A 15,954-nucleotide genomic window follows, 5' to 3' on the forward strand; every position below is an offset into this window, starting at 1 on the left:
TTAGACCAAGTAGGAATTAGCTTCCCCTCCCCGTCACACTGGTAATAGCTGGGGGGGGGGGATGTTGACCCTTCTTTTGCAATACCCAGCTTGGCTTACTTGCACAAATCACCTGGAGTTGTTTGGGTTTTTTGTTTTGCAGCCTGTCTCTTTTGGGGGATAATCCATAACACTAGGGCAGAGTGCATGCTCTGAATGGAAAGGTTCCAGGTTCAACCTGTGGCATCTCCAATTACCGTATTTTTCGCCCTATAGGACGCACTTTTCCCCCTCCAAAAATGAAGGGGAAATCTGGGTGCGTCCTATGGGGCGAATGCAGGCTTTCGCTGAAGCTTGGAGAGCAAGAGGGGTCGGTGCGCACCGACCCCTCTCGCTCTCAGGCTTCAGGAAGACATCCGCAGCCTAGGCAGCCCTGAGGGAGTTCCTTTATTTCCTTTATTTCCCCCCCAAAAAACTAGGTGCGTCCTATGGAACGGAGCGTCCTATGGGACGAAAAATACGGTATAAAGGAAGTCAGGTAGCAGGAAGACCTCAGCTTGAGACTCCGGGAGCTGACTGACAGAGTAGGCAACACTGGCCAATGCAAACCAAACCAATGGCTTGATAGTAGAGAGTAGGTGGGTGAATGGGTGCCCTGGTCCTGTTTTGTGGCACAGCACTGAATTAATGGCCAGTTGACCCCCTTCTAACACCACAGCTATAATATACAAGCGTATGTCAACTGCCTGAAGGGTGCAACTGGTGTGGAACATGACAACTGACAAGTGCTCCTGAGAACCTCTTGCAGCAGCATCTGTTAAATCTGAATTTTCTAGCCTGGGGGTGGCTAACCTGCAGCCCTCAAGATGTTTTTGGACTACAACTCCCACAATCACTGCCCACAAGCTATGCTGGCTGCGCTGGAGAGCCCCTTCATACACAATACAATTAGGAGGGTGGCATGGAGTGAAATATTCTTGCTAGTTGCTCCCCAGCTTTGGGATCACACTCCCCATAAAGCAGTCTTCTTCCCAAACATGATGCCCTCCAGAGGTTATGAACATATTATTATTATGTTCCATAAACCATAAATACACTAATGATGCCATACATTTTTTGAAAAAATGTAAGGAGCAGGGCTCCAATTACTTGACATATTTCTCCTTGCTATTCATGGCGACAGGCACAATCTCTTCTAGGTACAGATGAGGTTTTACTGAGAAAACTCAGATCCATGAGCTGCAAAGTGGTCAGCGCCCTCACCACTGCTATCTAGCAGGAAATGTCTTCTGGAGTCTACTTCTTGTAAGAGAGGCTGGGTCAGCGTCATTTCTCGAAAGTGCATGTCAGCTGCGGGGAAGACACTGAAGTGTTTCCTCTCCACCAAAGAGGAGTCCCCAGAATAGAAATTTCAAATTTCTACAAGAGCTGTGCTATGAATTCCAAGAGGGTTGCTTCAGAAACCATTTCAGATCTGTCTTAAGAATAGGAGATTCAATAATCCCCTTTTTGTAAACAACACACTATCTGGGTATATGACCAATTATAGAGTAGCACAGAACATGTGACACACTGCTGCCTGGATGAGCTTATTGTTTACATTTCTAGCGGAGGGATGGAGAGACCAAAAAGAAAGATGACAAGAACAAAGCTGTTAGCAGAAGAATGTACCGTATTTTTCTATGTATAAGACAATGTTTATGCTAATTTTTTTTAGTAAAAAAAATTGGGGCTCGTCTTATACAGGGATGATTAACGCACAGGGGTTAGGGCGGCCTGGGCTCAGGTTCTGGCATAGATGGCTCTGGCTCAGGCCTGACGCAAGTGGCCCAGACAGCCTAGGCTTGGTGGTGGCAGATCGGGGGGAAGCTTGTGATCACCGAAAAAAACCTCAACAACTTTGCCCAACTTCCCTGACCGCCGCCGATGTTTAAATATACGGTACAGTGGTACCTTGGGTTACAGATGCTTCAGGTTACGCCATTTCGGGTTGCGCACCGCGCCGAATCTGGAAGTACCGGAATGGGTTACTTCTGGGTTTCGGCGCTCACGCAGAAGCACTAAGACGCAGCACTGCGGGCTGCGAATGCTGCGGGTTGCAAACATGCCTCCTCCACGTATCACATTCGCCACCTGAGGTTCCACTGTACTAAATAAACCAGTGCTTTGAATATTTAAGAAAATACCAAAGTTGTTCTGTTTGACATTTAAAATATTGATTTCTTAATTTTGGGTTAAAAAAAAAATAGGGGTCGTCTTATATATGGGGGCATCTTATACATGGAAAAATATGGCATATAATGCAGTTGCATGTACTTAGGGTTAGTTTCTGAAGGGGGTGAAGATTAAGGGTAGAATTCAATGCTCTCTTCCAAACATTCCATCTGTGCAAGGATTGCAGCTTGCCAGATGGAAAACTTCCTCTCTCCTCTGAACTCACACTGTTCTGGGGGTACTCCTGACACCCCCACAAGGTAATTTCAGGGGGTGAGGAGGGAGAAGAGGGAGGAAAGCACCATTACACAAACAGAAGTCCTTGTTCAGGGCTTTTGCTGATGGGGCTCGTTAGGTGAATCCCACTCTAAAGGTTTGAATGAATTGCTTTACAGAAAAGGTGGACTTTCAGGAGAGACCTGCAAGAGGAAGGTATTTTGTGATGGTGTTCCAGACACAAGGAACAACAAAAGGGAATAGTAGTAGCTTTGCTGAAAGGAGGAGGAGGCCTTCAGGCAATTGTGGAAGACAAGAGGTTATGGAAAAGAGCATATTGTCCAATAAGAGTGGTGAATTATTTTGGCAGCAGAAATCTGGACAGAGGCAAGAGGAATAAGCTAAGACACAGGAAGGCCAGAGAGAGGAAAGTTGCAAGCGCCAATAAGGAAGATGACCGGAGAATGAACTAGAGCTTTAGTCAAGAGGATGGAGATTGAGAAGTATAATTTTCACAATGCCGTCCCGGCAAAACTGATAAGGTTGGATGACAGATTGAATATGGGGTAGCAAATGTACATGGAGTAAGCTAATGCTTCTTGCCAAATCAACAGGATCAAGGGATAAAGAACAATCAATGAGAGGATAGCCTGGGAAGAAAGTTGAGAAGCTTAGTTTTGAACATACTGAGTTTGAGAGAGAGGTAGAACAATCAGATAGGCAGGATCAGAGGGAACGGGAAAGCTCTCAAGTGGAGACGTAGACCGAGGGGTCATGTTTTAAATGAGCCTTCCCCAACCAGGTTCCTTCTAGATGCTGTGGCTAACTGTCAAGTAGGGCTGGGTTATATATCGATATATTGTCCAAAACCAGTTTGAAGTCTCTATCATGGTATCAGTTTCATAATTTTTGACCTGGCAATATATCACAAATCGTGTGTGTGTGTGTGTGTGTGTGTGTGCGCGCAAAAATCACAATGTGGGAAAAACAATGAAGCCAGCTAATGCCTCTACATAGCTCCATCCTTAATTCAAACATTGTGATATATTGATATATTACAATTTTTAGCGGGTGATATACCACAGTGTTGAAAACCAGGTATCACCCAGCCCCACTCCCAAGGATGGTGGGAGGTGCAATCCAAACATCTGGAGGGCACCAACTTGGGAAAGGTTGCTTTAACAGGTGAATTTTTGATACTCGATTTCAGCTTACTTGCTTCCAAAATTATTATTATTATTATTATTTTGCTGATAAAAAGCGAGCTTCAACTCAAAAGGCACTGGGACTACTGCTTCTGTAATATATTCAGTTTTGTACCTTATAACCATTACAACAGGTTGCATCGAACTAAGTCATACTCAAGAGTAAACCCACTGAAATCAGTGGATGTAAAATTAATCAAGACCATAAATTTTAATGGAGTGAATCAAATGCTGTTGATGCACAAGCAGAACCACTAGTGCTAAGAGCTTCCAGCAAACTCCCCCTGCCCCGGGTCCTATGCTCACCCACAAAATCAGCTCTAAGGGGTTGGGACAGATTCTGCAGGCACATCAGGGGAAATGCCCCACTGTGCAAGTGGAAGTCTGCTTGCGTAATGGTGGATTCCCCAATGGGTCAACTCTGACTGTAACTTAGCTTGCTACAACCCTACTTTTTATTTTCACTAATGGGCAACACCCTTTGATGTGCTATGCATGCAGTGATAAGAGAGCTCCTTTCTCCTCTTTGCCCAGTACTCATGAGACAGCACAAAAAGCAGCATGCAAGGAAAAATATATATTATAATGACACCATTAACTCTGCCCTCACTGGTGCATTCTTGGGTCCTAGTTCCACTTCCTGCCTCTGGCTAGTAGACTACCTCCTGCTCAGACTGAAAATACCGTAAACTGAGATGGGGGAAAAATGAAGCAGGGAAAAGGAGTGTAAAGGGAAGCAGCAACCAGGTCAAATGAATGGTAGTATCCTTGGGAGGTGGAGCACTCTGCTTCCTGCCATCTTCAGCAATGAAGGTGCCAGTGGGTCCCTGATCATCTTATGCCTACTGGGCACTGGGATTTGTCCTCCCACTGCAGGCAGCCCAATATTAGTCAACAAGTACTAAATATTACAGCAAAGTCAATGATCAAATCTAAATACTGGTATTTGGTGTCAGGTGTAAAATACCATACCCAATATTCTGCAAATATGCAATCTTAACATTTGCAGGAGGAGAACTTTTGAGGACGGGGATTTGTTTCAGCTCTAGTGCCGCCTGCTGTCCAATCTCTAAAAGGAAGACCCGTCAGCAGGCAGGACTTACCCACAGCCCGGAACAAGCAGGCCCCATCTTCCTTCATCTGTTTTATGATGAACCCTTTCTTCTCTCTCAGCGCCTTCTCGAACCTGTGTTCCTGCTGGTGACAGGAGGGGCAGATGTCAGCAAGTTAGACGGCAACCCCATCCCCCAAACCAGAAAGGGTGACATATCCTACTCTTTCTCCAGTTCCCCATATGGCAACCCAAACACGGGGCACCAGCTTTAAAATCCACAACTGGAATAGAAAGGGTTACCCCCATGCATGGCTCCACTGTGCCCCCTAGAGGCTGACCCATGCAAAGAGATGGCCATTATTATAGCCCCTGGGCTTATCAATGGAGACACCACGGGATCCCAACAGTGATCCAACCATGGCAGTTTTAATGCGGGATGATACTGGATTTCCATGCCCACAACACAGTCATAGGAGAAGTCTCAGCAACTTCTGCAAGCTCATTTGGCACAAGGCTCTCATCCAGAGAAATATACATTTGGCAATATGTCTATAATATGTGCAAACGCTTTGTGTTTTTTAAGAGGAGCATTACAATATCATGCTTGGTTACACAAATGCCCCTTCCACATTTCCATGCTCAAGATGCCCCACACACCTATAATCCAATCTCAGCGCTCTTCACCAAAAATGCATCGACTACAAGAGTAAGGAAAATATATTATTTTAATATCTCATCCCAGTTTTGTTACTGTTTGCTTTGAAAATTAATAAAAATCCATTTAAAATCCCAAAGAGGGTCTTCCTCACAGTGCCAGACAGGAAGAAGTATTTGTGCAAACTGCTTCATTACTGAATCAAGATTAAAGATATTTACCGGTAATTCCTCACTACAAAGCTTTACAGACTTGGCCTTACAGTATGAAAGTTGCAACTTTTACGATTACTCCTGAAGGAACAACCTATGCCCCAAGATGTGTTGAGCTGTAATAAATATTAAAAACACTCTTTTCAGAACTAGCTTCTCTCTTTTTTGGCATTCTATTAGGTCAGATCTGACTGTATGTATGCAAGCAGCTGCATTTAGCCAGGAGGGGAAATCTAGAATTCTGCATTACGACCAATACTCCAAGAATGCTGGGCAAGAACTACTTATTTCAATGGGCTGGCTCAGGAGAAGACATCCCTGTGGATCACTGAATCTTAGAAGGCTTAATACTAATCCCCTTCAACAACTTACACTAGAACAGCTCAGAACTTGTCAGAACTTCCCAAAGAAAAGTACACTTGTGTTTTCTGGCTCAAATGATTGTGCTGCCATCTTCTGGCAACAAGTGGACACGCATGCCTATAGGCTGCCAAGTTGTTCTTCCATAGTTCCCCTTCTTAGCAAAGCTCAGCCTTCCTTGTCCCTATTATCACATTTTCTATACATAAATTGAATAACTGGTGTGAGGAGAACCATAAGATCTGTGTATTTGGGGTTCTGGAAAAAGACAAGGAACATGTGCTGTGTGATGCTCTTTCCAAACATTTTGTACAGGGCAGACAATATACCGGTACTTGGTCATCTGGATCAACTTGACAGTATGCAGAAAATCAAAGAGCAAGGGAACAAAAAGAGCATCAAACGCAACAAACTCCCCATGAATTTCACAGACAGGTAATAAAGCAGACAAGCATTTTCACCTCCTTATTACAATGGAGTCTGGAGACAGTATTTTGACTGAGACTGCTTGTGACGTTGTGGATGAGACTAATTTTGAACTAAAATGTCCAAGTTCATAGCTTATTCTATTAACTGCTGCACTAGCAGTCCGGGTCTAACCCCCTCTCCCAACTCCACACACCCCAACGACCTATACAATGCAAATCATAGTGCGCAGATTTATTAAATGATTCATAAAATATCTTTCAGGGCAACATTGTCTTGCATAAATAGAAAGCTGTCTAGATTGTCCCAGTACCCGTAGTACACTTTTGTATCTTTGGGAGTGGGGCTACAACTGCTTTAGCTCATTTTTTGTACCAACCACCACGCTGGAAATTTTATAACCAAGTGTTCCAAATTTGCCAGGCGCCAGGTGCATTTTGTACCTTGCTATCGGTCACTTGTGACCGAGTGAAGAAGTCTGGGCGCTAGGATGGCGCCCGATGTCTCCATCTGGAGGGGCATGTCTGGGGATCCTTGGCTCTTGCCTGTTTTCACACCCTAACAGCACATCCTTTAGAATTCTATTCGTGTTATTTTATCTGCGCAAGCAGAACAAATATCAGGAACCAAAAAGTTGCATTGAAAAATTCAACTTTCAAACCATCTGGTCCCAAAATGGCAACTAGACGTTCTGGTGACTGTAACCCTGGTTTAAGGAGCCATTTGGTGCCTAGATTATATATCTAAGTTTCTAACACTGTTTACAACCTATGTTACTGCTTAGAAAACTGGGTTGAGCCATAAGCAGAACATTTTAATGTTATTTTAAATGGTTTTAAAAATACACACATGCAAACTACCCTGAGATCATTTATGAGGGCTTAAAAATTGAATAAATATACAAACCATCTCAGAGTTCTGACAAACGTATAGGCTATTTCACAACAGCTGCACAGAGAAATGTTGCTACTTTCAGACAGGGTAATGAAAGATGTAGCTCAACAGGTTGCACACAGCATGCTCATTATGTGAGAATGAAAATCGCTGAAAATTTTCAAATTTAATTACCTCAATTACAGGAACTAAGGTATACTTAAAAAGAAAAGAAAAGAAAAATAAACTTCATTTAACAGAAACTAAATCTCTGTCTCTTCATAACTATGAGGGCTGAATGAGGTTTTTTTTTTCTTCCAGTGAAAGTTCAGATTCTTAGGATTGTAGAAGATATTCTGACTTTGGTAATCCAGACCACAACCTCTTCCCCAGTCTAGGACAACAATGACCTTCACAAAACTTTTGCAGACAACTGCTAGTGTACACAGACAACTGAATGATGAACTTCTTGCAACTTGGAAATATTTAGACAAGTATATATCTTAGAGACCTGAAAAGCATTCTACCACCAAAATCTAGCAGCACAGTAATAATAAATATGTTGAGCTATGCAGAAAAAGAGACACAACCCCAAATTTCCCAGTACAGGGACTATTTTAGACTTCTCCATTCTGAATTTCACAACAGCACCTGCTCATTCACACCACACAGTGCATGTATACTCCTCCCGCCCCCACGATCTATGTAAGGCACTGCATATTTACAGAATCAGGCAACAGCTGCTCCCTATTTCTTACTAAGCAGGTGGGACACACTTCTTTCATTGACTAACAGAAATAATATGAACATCATATGTGGCCCCAAAAGCTCTTCCATAAAAGCTTTTCTGAACAAAACAAACTCTCATTTTCTGTCCTTCCTTCCAGTGGTTGTTTTTCACTCTGGCTAAATTATGTTTGCTATTCTTTTAAAAAGCTCTCCTCACCCCACCTTTGCCTTTGCATGAGTTCACAGTTAAAATGGGTAGAGTATTAGATTTTCTGCTGGGACTATTTAGGAATGAATGCCTAGAGTATTTCAGATTCCTGAGTTCTCAGCCCTCACCTATGGATGATTCACTTCAGCTACCTGCCGTGTTTTGGAAGTGTGTGTATTAATCACCCACTTCCTCTGATGAACAACAGTCCCACATCGCTTCAACACACTAATAAACCTGACCAACAAGTCCTCAACTTCAGAGTCTTTCCATATCCAATTATACTTCCCAGGCATGTGCCTACTCCATGTTTTAAGGATATACAACTGCCTTTCACAATTATGTGGAACACTGGCAAAACTCAGCAACCACAGTTTGAGAATGAATTCTCAAAACAAAGCTAACACCTTGCCAGTCTCCCATTCATTTCAACTGATGCCATTTCTGTCCAGATACCGCCCAAGCAAGGTCAAATTTCCTATGTGCTCTCTTCTATACAGCACTTTAAAGTGCATCCTATTACATTAATGGACTAAGGGCAATGTTTTGCCATGTTGTTTGGCCTGTATATTTCTTTTTTAAAAACATAGCTGGCCAAGGGGGCCAATCCAGATCAGGAATGGCACAGGGAAGGGGAGGCTTTAAGTTTTTACGTCTGCCACAGTTCCAGTCAGAAGAACTGGGCTACACCTTTCTGCTATTTGTCAAAAAAAGAAGCAAGCTTCTACACCAGTTATTTGAAAAAAAACAACAAAACAAAAAACACCAAGGCAAAATCATGAGCCTTATGCCTACTTTGGCCCTGAATTCAGAACATTGGAGCAATGAGAGGAATTCAGTGATTACCATGGAACTTTATTTGTCTTGGAGACGTGACAGAATCTGACCAGCTTCGTGTCACATATTCCCCACACAAAGTATTTTCATGTAGGAAGAAACAATTATAAAACCCACTAACATATATTGCATGGTGATGATAAACACATAAGACACACACACTATGGCTACATTCACACATTGTGCCAAACCATGATTTTGTGAGGCATGAATGAGCCTAGCCTCCTCCCACGCTCATACTCCCTTCCCTTTCCTTCTGTGTAGCCAGGAGGAGGTGTTGTCAAGCTGAACTCTTCCTCCTACATGCGGGAGAGAAGGGGATTGGGAGAGGCAAAGTGCAAATCTGGGAGGAGCTAGGTTCATTCACATCTCATAGCTAAATAAATGCACATGCTACAATGCACCAATTAGCTCATAAAACAGACGCGTTCAGCTACCACACTTAATTATCTACTATACTCAAAGACTTTATATCTAAAGACAAGTGATCTGTGGATTGAACCTAGAACCTTCTGCATGCAAAGAAGATGCTCTAGCACTGAGCTCTGGCTGTCCCCCAAGCATGCAAACTTCTCACACAGGCTTGCATTTGGAGGCTAGGATTCACCAAGCAGGGAATTATTTTCAAGTGACTATGACACACGGGCCAAACCCCACTCCTTAACCATTTTTCGCACCCTCCTCCTCAACAACATAGCATTCAAATAACTCTTTATCCACAGCTATTGTGCGCTCACTGCACGACAGTCACATACTTTGACAGCTTGGGGTGCTAGTGCACATGCGCAAGCTGACCTTCAGAACCCTGCACACTGTAGAGAAAAAAACTCCCTGAACCTGTAGGTGTGAACATCTCTGGTGGACATGCAAGAGCAAGATAGTTGGGACAACTAGGTGAAGGCAAACACTTCTTTCTACACAGTGTTGCACTGTGTTAAGATGGAATCTGACTTAATACTACATGAGATTATAACTAGCTGGTAACAGCAGCAATTAAGCGTCCTGAGATGTTTAAGGCTCTATAGGTCAAAACCAGGCATAGGCAAACTCTGGCCCTCCAGATGTTTTGGAACTACAATTCCCAATGTCCCCAGCTAAAAGAACCAGTGGTCAGGGATGATGGGAATTGTAGTCTCAAAACATCTGGAGGGCCAGAGTTTGCCTATGCCTGGTCAAAACCAACACTTTGAATTGGGCCCAGAAACTAATTGGCAGTCAATTAGTCAGGCCAGGATCAGACCTTGCCCCGGTGAGCCATTTGGCTGCAGCCACACATATAACACATTGCAGTAATCTAACCTAGAGGTTACCAAAGCATAGACAACAGAAGTTAGGCTACTCCTGTCCAGATAGGGGCACAGCTGGGCCATCAACCAAAGCTGATAGAAGACACTACACACCATTGAGGCCACCTGAGACTCAAGCAACAGCAATGGATTCAGACGTATGCCTTCAAGGTGGCCTTCAGTGCTACTAGATAGGCTCGATGGTGAGCCCTCAACAGTGTTGGACTGCATTCATTTCCTCCATTCGTATTTGAGCAGTCTCTGAGCTTGTTTCCTTGCCCTAAGCTAGAGTATACCAGGGAGCCAAACAGGCTCCATAAAGCAGGAGAAGGCACTCAGAGGCGATCGTGTCAATGTCCTAACCATTTGGCTGTTCCAGAGGTCGGCCAGGACTTCAACCAGTCATATCAGCTGGAAAATCTCCCAGAGTGGTTTGGAAACCCATTATATCCATCAGTCTCTAAGAGCAAACCATCCTAGTAAGTACCACACCTCTGTAGAGCAGAAAAGATGCTCAAAGCCTAAATCTCAACAGGAAGTGATTTGACCATGACAAGGGACTGATGTCAATATCTCCTACTTTCAGATCACCATCTTCCTTCCTAGTTGAGAAAACAAGGTCCAGAGTGTGGCAGGCCACATGCGTTGGGCCGATGGCATTTTTAGACAGCCCCATGGTTCTCATGGCGGCCATGAAGTCCTAAGCCACCCCAGAGTTGCCTTGGCATGGATGTTGATGTCCCCCAGAACCAACAGTCTGGGAGTTCTCAACACTGCCACTAACTCTGTCAGGGAGACTGGAGGGCAGCAAGGCAGGCAGTAAACTAGCAGAATCCTCATCTGTCACAATTGCTCAACGGCGGGAACACACACTCTAGATACCTCCCCCAACTGGACAGAAACAGAGAGAATGAATTTCTACAGCAACTCCCTGACCCTTAAGTCTGCCCTGATACTGCATGGAGTATCCAGATGGGCACAGCTGGGTGAGACCAACTCACCCACCCAGGTCTCAGTGATACAGAGCAGATCGGCCTCCTCATCCATAAGCAGATCATGAGAGGTCTTATTCAGAGCCAACTTGGTATTCAGCAACAACAGCCACAGACTTGAGGGGTAGCTGATAGGACAACTGCAATTCCCAAGGTTGGAGGAAGGACGGGAAGATGCAGTCTGCTGAGCTTGGGCAGGTTGCAAAAACAGTGTATCAAGGAACTAATTGCAGTATATGGCCTCAAGAACTATGTGTGATGCAGGCCTCCCTCTGAGATAATCTCCTCTCGTGTGTCCCATCACAACTGCTGGCCGACCCACTGGGGGAAATGTTAGGAGCAATACCTAATCAATACAGCAAAAGCACTGCCAAAAGCACTCACAGCGGCTGTTCTGTAGCATAGAACTCCCTTCCCTGGAGAGTTAGAATGAAAGTGTTTTCCAGAGCAAGGGTGAATTACTCACCTATGCCCATTTATCATTTGATGTGTGGATCTACCACCACAGATAAATTGTCACAAAACTTAGCTTTCTAACCCACTGAAGTAGCCTCAGACACAACACTTCAAACGAGGCAGTGCACACCGTGAGGTCATCAAGAGACACCTCCCATGTGATTCCACCTCAGACTTGCTATTTGATAGGTCTGTCCTGAAACCATTTTGCCCCTTCCCCACCCAACACTGCACATTTCTACACTACTCACGGTTGTTGCTGACATCCCAGTCATGGGCATGCATCATAAGGAAATATGATAACTAGGTTGGGGTTGTCAACATAAAGCAGCTGGTGTGAGGTGCCAAGCTGGCCCTTGTCATCATTTAACTGAATCATATACATAGATTTTCTGTAAATATTTGTAATAGCTTTCGATTTGACATTTTTTATATAATTTACTTGCTCTCAGCATTTGGGTATGGCAACATAAACATTTACCAATAAAACAGAAAACATAATCTGGCTTCTTTTTCAGAAGACGAAAATGCTGTAGCTTTCCGAAGCAATTTGCTTAGCTGCCCTATTCTTAAATATAAGATTTTCCCCACTGCCCAGTATTCAGGCCAAATCCATCATGCTGCAATTTAAAACAGATGCATTCCTTTTTCCTCTATAGCAGTGGGAAATGGTTTTTCACTCACTTTATTGCTGCATCTGGCAGAATCTTAAGCTAAATTCCAAACCATCAAGAATTCTGTTTCAACCATTTGACATCTGGATTTTACATCACTCCCCACCCCCCAAAACCAGGATGGTGGTGCTAGCTATTCCAAGTCTGCCTATGATCATTTGCCACGTTAATTGCAGCCTCAACGTCCGCTTCTAGACTGGACTGCCAGGTCAAAATGTTTAGAAGACACTGAAAAGGCAATCTAGAGTATGTCCCAGAATCCTCTGCAGCACACAGGGTTTTTGTGGCCAATATATAGATGTAGAAAGTGTTTTCTGAAGATAAGAAAGCTTGAAGAGGTTTGCTAAAGAATGGGGGGGGGCGCTGTGGTCCTCCTGATGTTGGATTCCAAATCCCATCAGCGAGGCCAGAGGTCAGGAAAGATGGTCAGCAGTATCTGGAAGGATTACAGGGTAGCCACCCCAATAGTAACTATCTCAAGCTAGCTTACAAAAGCATTTTTCTGCAGGAGGCCTGAGAGATAATTCCCTTGTTTTCAGGGAAAGTCATCTGAAATATTTTCCTTCTTCCCTCCCTCCCTGCAAGCTTTGGATCATGACCTTGTGGGACACAGCAGTAGCTTAATATAAAGGACGATCTGCTTCTGAGTGGACCAAGAGGTTCCCTTTCCTATAATAGTTTACCAACAGGATCAGAACACCCAATATTAGCCATCAACAAATGACAGTTTGCTGCAAACAACAATGACCTAAGCCATACTCAACAGTGAGACCAAACTAGGAGTGATCTAGGAACCTACCTGCATGGAATAGCCACAGACCTACATGGGTCAAACCTCAGTGATCATGCACCAAATCCAGCCTCCAACTTTCCAAATAAAGGTTCTCTGTAGGAAGTCCAGAAGTCAGTCCTGTGCTCAAGACCCTAGAGAACCACAGCCAGTCCAAGGAAACAATACTGGGCTGGATGGGCTGACTTAATACAAGTCAGTTTCATGTATCTGCATGCCACTCTTGCGGAAAACCTTATTTCTTCCAGCACACATATTTCCTCAGCCTGCCAGTTCTCAAAACAGACTCTTCTCCCCATAGTTATTCATCTCCCAAATGTCTTTACAAACAAAACTGTAATCAAGCATAGAGACCCACCAACCCCTCATGCCACTACTTTTGTTGTCTTCTAAATTGGACCCTCTCCACACCTACTCTATCACTTTGGAGCTAAGCAAATCCAATTTCTTTACAGAGAGAAGTTTCTCTCGAGCAAAGATCCCACCCCTTTCTGAATGTAATACTTCCATTTTTAGTATCAAAAGGTTGTCTGCAGTCACAGGATGGAAGATGCCATTTCTATACACACAAAGGCCCCATCAATCCTTCCTTCTCAAAGATGACCTCAGGTGTCACATCTACAAGCTAAAAGGCAATGTAACCCAACAGAGAATAATTCTTTGGTTCCCTTTTGTATTCCATACCATATCCAGACCCAGTATTCATTCCAGTGTTTCTACCTACAACTATAAAACAAGGGTTCCTGTTTTAACTCACAGCATTGAACTGAAAGATTTCCTGTAACCTTTCCTCAAAGAGAGATCCCCATCTCTCTCTTGTCCCCTAAGGTAACTTCATATTATATGTGGGGCTGATGTGCTATGTTATTTTCTTTTCAAATGGTGTCGAAACCCTTCTGCATCAATCGGTACAGACAAGCAAAATATTTCCCTTCACACCCATTCCCTTTATTTCTCCCACCTGGCTCCATGACATTGTCCCACCCTTCAGTAATAGTTAAAAATCTTACAATTGCCAGAGCAAGCCTCCCCCCTTTTTCAACCAAAGGGCGATCTTTTCTCTATTAAACAGCTAGGCACCAATAACGCCACATAAAAGGGATTCTGCTTTCTTCTGCGGGAGGCATCACAATTTAATATGCCGTGTAAGTCACATTCCTGCCAACACAGTGAATCTGCACACTTCTTCTTTTTTACAAAGGATACCAGAAACCAAACATTACTGGAGAGACAGCTCCCCTCTTTTCAATGGGAGCCTTTCAGATTCTGCTTTCACCTGCTCCTAGGGATAACTCCAAACAAATCCAGCCTAAGTGATCCTGCAGGAACCCTCAACTGTGAACCACCCTGGGAGCAGCATGGCTAGTTGACATACTACGCCTTGATGTGTACCCATTATATAGCTAAGACATATTTCAGTGGGAGGGCGCAAAACGCGTGCATCACGCGAGGTAAATTAAACAATTAAACCATGCACTCCCGATGCCCGGACTCCTCCGGCTGTAGGGCAATAGGGAAGCGTGCAGCCCAGCATGAAACGAAGGTGTCAAGCAGCAAGCACCCCCCCCCCCATAAAAGCGCGTGGGCTCCATAGGCCTCCGACAGGGTTAAGGACCCCGCCGTCCGCTCCCCACCCCCACGAGGTACCTGCTCCACGGTAGCCGGGTCCATGCTCTCGATGCGGGCCGCCGCTGTCTCGTACTCGTCCTCACTGTTGTAGCCGGCGCCGGCCTCATCCTGCTCGGGGCTATTGCCTCCCGCTCCCCCGGGCCCCGCGGCTCCCAGCCCGCCGCCGGACCCTCCGCGCCGCCGCCTCTTGCTGTGCCCGGGGCCGGAGCAGCAGCCGCCCCCGACCCCGCCCCGCGCCTCGGCCACTCCCGGGTCCAGCAGCCCGAGGCCGGGCCCGTCGCCGCCGGCTCCCACTCCGGGGTTGGGCGGCGGGGGGGAGCCGGCGGGGGGCAGCCCCCAGCGGGGCGGCGGAGGCGGCGGCGAGGCCCGGGGACGGGCGCCGCCGCGGCCCGAGTGCGGGTCGCCGGGGCCCACGCCTCCCCCGACGCCTCCGCCGGGGCCTCGCGGGTGCGAGTCGGAGCCCGAGCAGCCTCGCGGGTCCGGACCTCCCACGCCGCCGGGGCCCCCGGGACCCCCCGGGCCGCCCCCTCGGGAGCCAGGCTGGTCCCTATCGCCGTCCCCCGCTGCCGGGCAGGCCTTCTTCTTGGGCAGGATAGTCATGGCGAGGGCGGGAAGGGCCCGGAGACCGGCGGGGAGGAAGGTTCAAGGGGGCGAGGGGTGACAGTTGCCCCGGCGACGAGGGGGCGGGGGGCTCGGGCAGGGCGAAGGCGGGTCAAGGGTCGGGGAGGAGAAAGAGGCGCCCGGGAGAGAGGAGCGCCTGAGGGGAGGCGGAGGGCCGCGCACCGGGGACGGCGAGGGCCAAGGGGGCCCCGCAGGTTACCCGGATGAGGAGGGCGAAGAAACAGGGTTACCCGGATGAAGAGGGCTCCGCGGGGGAGGTGGAGGGAGGGCAGCCGGCAGCCGGCAGCGGGGGGCTCTCTCTGAGGGAAGCGGGGAAGGCGGCGGCAAATGCCCGGATGGCCGGATCAACCGCGGCGCATCGCTTCCCCCGCCGCCGCCGCCGCCGCTCAGTAGGGAGCGCGCCCGTCAGTTCCCCGCCAGGCGCCGGAGCTTCTCCCGAGGAGCCCACACCAGCCGGGTCGGCCTCGTCCCCAATTTCTCCTCAGAGGCTTTCGGGCCTTTCGCGGTCTCCGGAAAGAGGCGGCGGCTACTACTACTA

General features: G+C 46.4%; 1 protein-coding gene across 2 annotated transcripts in view; it reads right to left on the minus strand.

Moving 5' to 3' along the window:
* The window catches only part of OTUD5 (OTU deubiquitinase 5), a 46,680-nt gene extending 30,726 nt beyond the window's left edge, over positions 1 to 15,954 (minus strand). Inside the window, exons 1-2 of one of the 2 annotated variants that reach the window (XM_080988188.1) lie at positions 14,814 to 15,954; positions 4,718 to 4,808 (exon numbers count right to left, since the gene is read on the minus strand). In XM_080988188.1, the coding sequence (XP_080844314.1) occupies positions 4,718 to 4,808; positions 14,814 to 15,395 (673 nt within the window). In that variant the 5' untranslated portion in view covers positions 15,396 to 15,954. Of the gene's footprint in view, positions 1 to 4,717; positions 4,812 to 14,813 lie in introns of both variants that reach the window. The other variant, XM_080988187.1, reaches the window with a different exon arrangement.

This window comes from Podarcis pityusensis (genome assembly GCF_964106645.2).
Source record: "Podarcis pityusensis genome assembly, chromosome: 17".
NCBI classification, from domain to species: Eukaryota; Metazoa; Chordata; class Lepidosauria; order Squamata; family Lacertidae; genus Podarcis; species Podarcis pityusensis.